The 9,247-nt window shown below is 58.8% G+C and overlaps 1 protein-coding gene across 1 annotated transcript; it reads right to left on the reverse strand.

Moving 5' to 3' along the window:
* Window positions 1-3,485: 3,485 nt before the first annotated feature.
* LOC119095053 (ER membrane protein complex subunit 1-like) lies at window positions 3,486-7,399 on the reverse strand. Its single transcript, XM_037217953.1, has 6 exons — window positions 7,370-7,399; window positions 6,612-6,807; window positions 5,885-6,082; window positions 5,402-5,527; window positions 3,942-4,175; window positions 3,486-3,532 (listed from the first exon to the last, which is right to left on the reverse strand). Exons 1-6 carry the CDS (start codon window positions 7,391-7,393, stop codon window positions 3,486-3,488), a joined length of 825 nt encoding a protein of 274 aa, XP_037073848.1. The 5' UTR covers window positions 7,394-7,399.
* Window positions 7,400-9,247: the final 1,848 nt, after the last annotated feature.

A 9,247-nucleotide genomic window follows, 5' to 3' on the forward strand; every position in this document is an offset into this window, starting at 1 on the left:
CAACAAACTGAAGAAATCGTGCTTGAGGCGATTACATGTAATAAATCATCGGCGCTCTCCATTTAATAATGGGTTAGTGAACTCTTTATAATTCGATAGAACTCAGAAGCTTTGTTAAAGTTCTTATCTGGGTCCTACCCAATATTAAGAACTCCACGAATGAAGATTGTAGACCAAATGGGTCAACAGTTTATATCAACATGGCTAAGCCATGGTTGTCTGGATATGTTCAACATTCAGACAAAATTGATGAATGATACAGTCTGTGTGACATAGTTTCGAACATCCGCACTTGCAAATCTTAGCAACAAAACCTCGAGACCAGGCGTTGTGGTCTCCTCACGCCGCGTTGCCTCGGCTCGGCGACAGTGGACCGTGACCAACGGGTGGACGAAAATAATATAACACTTCTGAACCAAGTGCCCTTAAGCATTCCAAGACATAACATCTTACAGCTAATAGAAAGTCCGGGCGTATATTTTACCTGTGCGATTTTTATATTGATGATAACAGATTGGCCTTTACAGCACTGCGAAGTGGTGCTGGAATCAGGTGGTGGAACTATATGAGCAAAAGTAAAATTTTTACTTTCCGTGTAAAAAGTTCCTTTACACTACTTGTTAGTCTGTCAAGAGGACAACCTCAAAGCTGTGAAAAAGATAGGCCCAATCTCATCTTTGAACTGCACTAATTATTTTCGGAAACCATTCAGAGCCATCACTTCACGACGGTCGTTTGATCTCGCACGGCGCCACCAACTAGTGTCGTCTTTAGTGACCAGCACCGCTCGGTTTCATGGAAGCTGCAACCCAGGCCATCGCTGTCCTTACTCCCGAGATTGCTGGCGCGCATGCTCAGACCTTCTTATGTAAATAGTTTCACAAATCAGTTCTGTAAAAAATGGACGTCCTCCGGCAAACATGGGATGGCCATGTTTCATGGTTCAACAGGGTCCGTTTCTGGACTCGATTCAACCCACTCTACCAGAACAATCTAACACTACTTGCCTTACAATAATGAGACCCCTAATTTCTTTCCGGCAAGGGTCTCCCTTGAGAAAAACACTAGGGGCACATTTCTGTTCCGGTGAGGGCTGAAGAGGCATTCCGTCCCACCGCGGGGAGTCACTGAAGAGTCATTCCGTCGCAGCGTGGGGTGGCTTGCAACTGCCATTCTGGCGACATGGGGTGGGATCCCCTGGTCGATCCGAAGGGCCTGAAGTCGGGATGGAGGCCCCCTTCCGGAACTAGGGAACCCTGAATGGCACAGGACCCTTCCGATGTGTCACAGTGAGCGCTGATCATAAGTTGCCAGGTTTCCTTTCGTTGTCAGGGCACGAAGACGCCGCCTGGCAAAGCAACTATCCGCGCACGGAGTCGACACGGAGCCCCACAGGTCACCCAGTACAGGTCAAGCCTGAGTGTTGCCGATCGCGAACACTGACCCGCAAGGCGGCCACCTCAGCACCCAGAGCTTCGTCACCGCTCATGTGGGGCAAAGCGGGGCACGGTGTTGTACCTAGTAAAACTGGAAGCTGGGACCGGGGAGTTGCTGGTTCCTGCTCTAATTGAAGTCAGAGCCCTTGCGGGAGGCACGTTCAGTCTGGCTCCTCCCCTTTGGCCGAATACGGTTGCAGGCTTTTCTACTTTTACGCAAGAGCGGGGAGAAAGCCATGAGAAGTTGCGGTTTTATGTGGTGGAACCAATATATATAACATCAAACCGAGAATAAATATTGAAATGTAACCAAACTACTGCTCAAATTGAAACGACCTTTTCAAGCTATTTTAATCGTCATATAAACTCGCAACAAGCTTACATCGTCGCTGAGTAAATGCCAATGAAATTCGACAACCGAGTTTGCCAATCTGGGGTCCGCTGTACAATGCGGCCTATTTTGCGTGCGAATTCCAACAGCAGAGAAGTCTACGCATAAGCTGATACACGTACTTGCTTTTGCACACGGCACATGCTTGTGCGACAGCGGCGCCCAACTGATGTCCATTGGCAGATTCTATATTTTCTCCTCAGACGACTTACCCGAAACTCGTAACAGCGAGCTCGGGCTAGCTCACGCCACGGCAAGTCAGAGAATATTTACGGCACTTCTCAAAATGTCAAAAATTTCAAATTACCCCCACGAAATCCTACCGAACAGCACGCGAGGAGAAGCGTTTGCACAACAGCACTACAACATCTCCAGATTATATTTTACACGTGACGTGTATGCACGGCGCCACGCACTGCGAATCACAATAACTGAGGATGAACGGGACACGAAACGCACACCACGTAAGAGGCGTGACACACACCAGTTAAAGACCATACTCGCCCAGGAAAACACACCCACGCCACCCAAAATTGCACCGATGTCGAACTCAACGCCAGGATATACATGCTGGCAAACATGAAAATCACGACACAACCCTCGCAACTTAGCAACACACACATACGCACATTCACGCCCAAGCCGTCGCCTGATGACTTGAGCAAAATCAACCGTAATCGCGCTATGAACTAGCAATGAGTGTCGGTCAACACGAGCGCCAGTCACCACCCCATCCCAGACCATTCACCCCTAACCGGCACGATTCCGTTGGCCGGATTTCGACCGGCCCCGGCACCACGCGTCGTATGGCCAGCAGCCGGGTCGTCCACTCCGCCCGCAACGACACCGCACTCCGCCAACGCGCCGGCCTGGCGCGAGCTGTGAGCCTGCAGCACCGGCCCAACTCAGCACCCGGCATAGCTCAGCATCAGCTCAGCTCAGCACCAGCCCAGCTCAGCACAGACTCCCGGCGCTCTGATCTGGCCGTGATGAGCTCCTCAGCCGCTGCCGCTGCCCCGCGGTCGGCGCCCGCTCCGGGTCCACTGCCGCCGAGTGACACTCGTCCCAAAGCCGGTCTCCACAGCCGGACGCGTCGGAGCGGAGGGGTACCGCCGACGCGGCCCCGGAGCGGCGACTCACCGTCAGACCCGCCGGCAGGCAGCACGCTGCCCCGCCAGTCTGACACGACACCAGTGACGCAGTCGGTGACTAGCCAGAGTCTGCTGACAGAGCACGCCGCCGCCGGCTCGAGCCGCGGCAGGGCGACTCCCCTCCAGAGCCGACTGGAGGGGCCGACCGCCTGGGTGGCTCTTCCAGGCCTGCTGGAGGGCGCCCGGCTGGACGGTCCGGGTGATACTTCCCAGGCCTGCTGGCGGGCGCCCGCGGGCGGTCCCGGGTGACTCTTCCAGTGCCTGCCTGGAGGGCGCCCGCGGGCCGGTCCGGATGACGACTTCCAGGCCTGCTGGAGGGCGCGCCAGACGGTGCGGTCCTGGGTTACTCCTTCCAGGCCTGCTGGAGGGCGCCCGCGGGCGGTCCCGGGTGACTAATTCCAGGCCTGCTGGGAGGGCGCGGCCCTGCGACAGGCGCCGGGGATATCGCCGAGGCGGCCACCAGGCGGCCAGCACCAGCACGATGAACGTCGAGTTCGAAGTCGTCCTTCAGCGGTCGAACATGTTTGAAGGGAATACCCGCGTGTGGTACAGGTCTGCCGGAGCGCGGGGCGGGTGGAGGGGGGCAGCGTCAGCTCGGTGACGGGACCGGCGCGCGGCCACCAGTGGAGGCCGGCAGGGACGTCACGAGAGCGCGAGCACGGCACGCATGCCCATCGCCACCCACGTCCCGCGGGCCGCTTGCCATGGTTTGTAAATGAAATGTTAGCGTTTCGTTGCAAACATCAGTCTTTTGGTATGTTCACCTCTCGACTTGGCTTGAATCATACCATCAGCCTGCACACCAGAACCAGCCCACATCACACGCACGCACGCACACCCACACCCTCACACAAAACCAATTTGAAAACACTGTTTGCAAACGCCGCGACTAATCCAATGTAAGCCGAAGCGACAGCTACGACTCAACACGGCGCTGCGCCGCTGCCGCCTCCTGCCACTCACCGAGTCCGTACACGAACACGAGGCAGGTGGACTCGAGGCCCGAGGGGGATGTGACCACGCCGCGCACGCCCAGCAGCGTCTGGCTATAGTTGACCACGGCTACGGTGGGCAGCGGCAGCTCGGGCGTGTACGGCGGCAGGCCCTCATCCATGGCCGACCGACCGGGTGCCAGCGGCCGGCGCGGGTCGAGCAGCGCCCGGTTCAGCGCCACCACACCGCCGGAGGGCAGCACGACTGCCGGACCGGCGGAGGAGCGTCACGGGGGGGGGGCACGCGACGGGGCGGACCGGCGGAGAGGCCGTCCCTCCGGAGGGGGAAAGCCAGGGAGCAAGGCGTGGTAAGGGGGCCGAAGCCAGGAGACCGTCTCCCGGAAGAGGGAGGGAAGTGGAAGCGGGGCGTGGCGCGGGGCCGAAGCCAGGACAGACCGCCCCCGGGAGAGGGGGGGAAGCCAGGGAGCGGGGCGTGGTGCGGGCGCTGAAGCCAGGGGAGACCCCCGGGAGTGGGGAGGGAAGTCAGGGAGCACGGCTCGATGCGAGGGCCGCCGTCCCAGTAAGACAAGATCCGGGGTGGAGGGGGGAGGGGGGAGGGGGCGGAAGGCCGTGGAAGGGCGCCGCTACGACCGGAGGCCGTCAGAGAACGGTTCGCCACTAGCGATGCCGCCCCGCTGACCAGACTGGGTCCAGAGGGCCGCACAGGCAGACGCGGACCGGCGGAGACGGAAAGCAAACGGGCCGTGCACAGTAATACGCGCCGAAACCACAGCGACAGAACTATCCTCAGAGGGAGCCAAACTGACCAGAGACGTTCGTGGGCAGGGTGTTAGCGGACCACTGCAAGCGGAGTCGTGGGGGGCGAGAGCACGACAGTCACCGACCGGAGTTAAAGCTGTAATTCGGTCATTGGATCACACAGGACCACAGCAGCCTATCGCGATTGAAAGGAACAGACGTCACGACGTCACGATTATTACGTCACGAGATGACCCAGTTAACGCAAACAAAAACACCGAGTACGGATATATACAGATGAGACATGCTCAAGTGAAGATATCAGGTGACGTAAGGACCAGGATGGAGTACGGCATCTGGCATCGGATTCAAACAGGTCACCTTTTCCAGCTGTCTCTGGCAACGCCAGCACAGCACAATGCTATCCGATATGCAACGATAGTTATTTGCGAGTAGACAAAACGCCACGATGAGAAACACGAGGACGAGGTAGAAAAGGCGCCTATGGAAGGCGCCTATAGGCACCTTCCATAGGCGTGAGGCATAGGCGTCACATCTTCCATGTGAGAAGGCGCCTATAGGCGCCTTCTCACAAAAAGTGTACATGGGAAGAGACAGGTTCCATGGTCAATACACCACTTTCAATGAGGCGATTCTCCTACCACTCATCTGATTAAGAGCAAGAGCGAGAGCCCCGAGGCGGCCAGAAGTCCACAGCAGCAGCCAACTCACACAAGACGAACTTGGTGGTGATGCCCTTCTCAGTGATGGTCTCGCGCATCGCCTCGATCTGCGTGGGGAAGATGAAGCTCTGCTTCTCCACCATGGGCTGCGGCGGCGCCTCCAGCGACGAGAACGCTGCGGCAGGCGCGGCGAACGGTCCAGCGGCGCCACAACCCCGGCGGCGATCGCGCGGACCCAGCGGCGTTACACTCCCGCGGAGATCGCGCGGGTGTGATCGGGCAGGCGGCCAGACCGCGCCCCACGCCTTCGTAGTTCGGCGTGCCTGCGATTCGACCCCTGACCGCAGCCTCGTGGGTGCGAGTGTTGGGCAACACAGCCGCGTCGCATTCCTCTCTCTCTCTCTCTCATTCCTCTCATTCCTCATTCCTCTCAACGCGCGGCGAGCTAACACGACCCGCGCACAGCCCTCACTCAACCTCCCCCCCCCCCCCAGCGGGGCGTCTCCTGCTCCGTCCGCCCCCCGGCGCTAACCTGAGGCGTTCGCCTGCACGGTGCCCTCGAACAGCTCCAGGCTGGTGAGCTCGGTGCGCCGGGCGCGCTCGTTGTAGACCGAGTACACCAGCCAGTTCTCCGAGTGAACCGCGTGGCACGGACAGCGCACGCGCCGCTGCACGTGGCTGTACACCAGGTGGCCGCTGACGGCGTCCACCAGGTACAGGCTGGTCGAGTCTGGCGGCGGCGGAGGGCGCGCACGTGACAGAGGTGGCGCCACTGCAGGGTGCGGGGTCACCCGGCGTTGGAGCCAGCCGTGTCGCTTGGTACAACACCGCGGCCTGTCGTCGTTACACTGGCTCTCCGTCCCAGCGATGGACCGTCCGGACTATTCGTCCAAGGCACGCACAACTCGCTAGACTAACGTGGGTCGGGCAGACGTCATTTCAATACGCGTGTTATGGCATCTAGCGTGTTGACCTTTTGACGTAGCAGCCAGAGCTCGGAGCACTGACGTTTGTGGACACAGGCTACGGATGCTGACGTATGCGGACACAGGCTGCGGTACTGACGTCCGGAAACACAGGCTGTGGTACTGACGTCTGTGGACACAGGCCGCGGTACTGACGTCTGTGGACACAGGCTGTGGTAGACGTCTGTGGACACTGGCTGCGGAACTGACGTCTGTGGACACAGACCGTGGTACTGACGTCTGTGGACACAGACTGTGGTACTGATGTCTGTGAACACAGGCTGCGGTACTGACGTTTGTGGACGGGGTCGTCGGCGTCGGTGATCACCATCAGCAGGTTGGGGTTGGCGTACTTGTACAGCACGCTCCTGTCGGCCAGCACGCGACCCTGGCTGTGCACGCGCTCGTGAGGCGACTTGGCCAGCACGCGCCGGATCGTCTGACCCTGCGACGACAGGTCCAGCCGCCACGTGGGCACCGTCCGCAGGTCCTGCCGCCAGGGGCGCGCGTCAGGCCGGCCGGCTGTGAGCCACCTGGCAGAGGCTAAGGTCACATGTTCGACTCCCAGCGGCAGCCGTGCTTTTCAAGGGGCCATTTCGTCAGAAGGGCCTGGCATTCCTACGACTTTCAGATACCACATGGAAATTAGTTAGCTACGTTGGAGAACGATAATGAGCTTGTGATGAGTACATACGCTCATATTACAACGGAAATGACACCGATGCCTTTTGTTCTGACTGTTGGATGCAGCGCCAACAGATACTTAACAGCCTGCATACATGCGACAAGTCCCAACGGTCACACGAGCGAAACAATTTAGTGTTACAACTTGTTGTTCGGCGATATGTCACCAAATAATGCATAGTGCGTAACAAATGTGCTATTATCAATACTCAACTCGTAGAAGAAGGCTGTGTCAAACACTAACATGTAAAAAGTCACAAAACCCACACAGAGCCCACGAACGACCGTTCACTGCAGTCGACTTAACGGGGCCCCATGTGGATTCGCCTGCGATTTGGGCCGTGACGTCAGCACGCTCGAAATCCCACCTCTGTGACGGCGTAGCCCTGCATGATGCCGGTGGCTACATCTGCCGTATAGTACAACAACTTCTGGTGCAGGTGATTTAACGAGAGCGGCAGCACTGTCGGGCCAGACGTGTACCGCGCCGGCGGTATCGAACATGACCAGAGGCTGTGGGCACGGCGACAGCAGCTACGTCAGCTGACTCAGACCGGCACCAGACCGCCAGACCAGACCGCGCCGCTACGGCAGATCAGCCAGCCACCACACGCCCGGACACGTCCGTCCCCATAGCTCAGTTGGTTAGAGCGCCTGCCTTCCCGTGCATCCGTGCGTGGCGAGGTGGGCTCGAGTCGCTTCAGGCGCTCGTTATGTCACTGCCTGGGATGACCTGCGGCCGGGGACAGCGGCCGCGTCAAAGGTCAGGTGACGTGCGAGGGAAGGCGGACTGCGCCGAGCGTTGCGGCACGTTAAACATGAGGCACGTTAAAACAAATTCAGCCGTTGACCTGGAATTTCACCAGCGGATGGTAGACGGTCACAGAGCAAGCACAGCAGAGCGTGAGCTCCGATCCCAGAAATCCACCCATTCAAATGTTCGGACTACAACTTAAAAACGTGGTGTCAAGTGACAACTGGAACGAGGGTCCAAACAGAAATGCGCGGACGCAGAGATGCATAATTTTTGTCTTAATCGGAGAACGAATCTGCCGACGACTCCCGCGGCAGCACGGCGTCGACTGCGCGTACGACATCCTAAGAAGGGTACATCTGGCAGATTGAGACAATCGTCCGACAGACAAATCGGACAGAGAACACAACATCGTTCGCTTCACAGATATGCCCACCACGTGCACTGATGCAGGCCGGCGTGCCGAACAGCGTGCCAACTGAACCGACCGATCGCGCTGAACCGACCGATCACTAAACCGGCTGATCACTAAGCCGACCGGTCACTTAACCGACCGATCACTACACCGACCGATCACTAAACGGACCGATCACTAAACAAACTGATCACTACACCGACCAATCACTAAACCGACCGATCACTAAACCGACTGATCACTAAACCGACTGATCACTAAACCGACCGATCACTTAACCAACTGACCACTAAACCGACTGATCACTCGAGCTCTCAAACGTTCGGGGCGGCCAGGGTCACGCCTCAACAGATACAGTCGGCTCCCAGGTCAGCGTGACAGGCCCGCCACAGTCGGACCACAGCACGTGGATCACCCGGAGGTGGGACGTGACGCACCGCCTCCGATCCGTCGACAGGCGCTGCAAGGCCGGGAATGCGGAGGCCACCTCAGCTTTTGCCTGGGAACTGCGCCATCGGCTGCCAGGCGCGTGCTGGACTCTATCCGCTACACCCACTGCTGTGTGGTCCGCTAGAACGGTGCCGCCATCGACCGGAGTGACGTCCGAGCCAGCCGTCTGCTCCAGGCCGGGCCATCGCCAGAGTCCGCGGCCACCGACGGCTGGCCCCGGGACTGTGGACTGCTCATTCTGGGTCTTGCTACGTCTATGGGCTGGGCCCACTCACACCCGAGCCTCAGTCCGGCGTTTGTGCAGGGTTGCGGCTACCTTACGACGGTTACAGCCATCGGCGGCGGCCCCAAACGCCCCACGGGGTGTCCAGTCCAACTGTCGACGGGTCCACTAACGGGGAAGGGGGTAGCGGCGGGTGAGCGAGCGACGTCACGTACGTGCACCAGCTGGTCTGTGGCCAGCAAGCCGTACCGCTGCAAGGCGAGCGCTGTCTCAGAACTGCGGTCGGGCGCGCCGGCCGACCGAGTCGCGTCACCGGCCGCAGAGCCGGTCGCACTGGCCGCATTCTGCGTATGTGGGGCACGTCTTTATAGTTGACATAATGTAAGAACAGGGATACGCCGCGC

This window comes from Pollicipes pollicipes, unplaced genomic scaffold (assembly GCF_011947565.3).
Source record: "Pollicipes pollicipes isolate AB1234 unplaced genomic scaffold, Ppol_2.1 Scaffold_4219;HRSCAF=4965_pilon_pilon_pilon, whole genome shotgun sequence".
NCBI classification, from domain to species: domain Eukaryota; kingdom Metazoa; phylum Arthropoda; class Thecostraca; order Pollicipedomorpha; family Pollicipedidae; genus Pollicipes; species Pollicipes pollicipes.

Coding starts and splice junctions, on each gene's coding strand:
- LOC119095053 (XM_037217953.1), bottom strand. CDS start 7,393: ATGCAGGGCTACGCCGTCACAGAG. Junction 6,808..7,369: donor AGGGCTACGCCGTCACAGAG/GTGGGATTTCGA, acceptor CCCTGGCGGCAG/GACCTGCGGACGGTGCCCAC. Junction 4,176..5,401: donor CACCACCAAGTTCGTCTTGT/GTGAGTTGGCTG, acceptor CCGGTCCGGCAG/TCGTGCTGCCCTCCGGCGGT.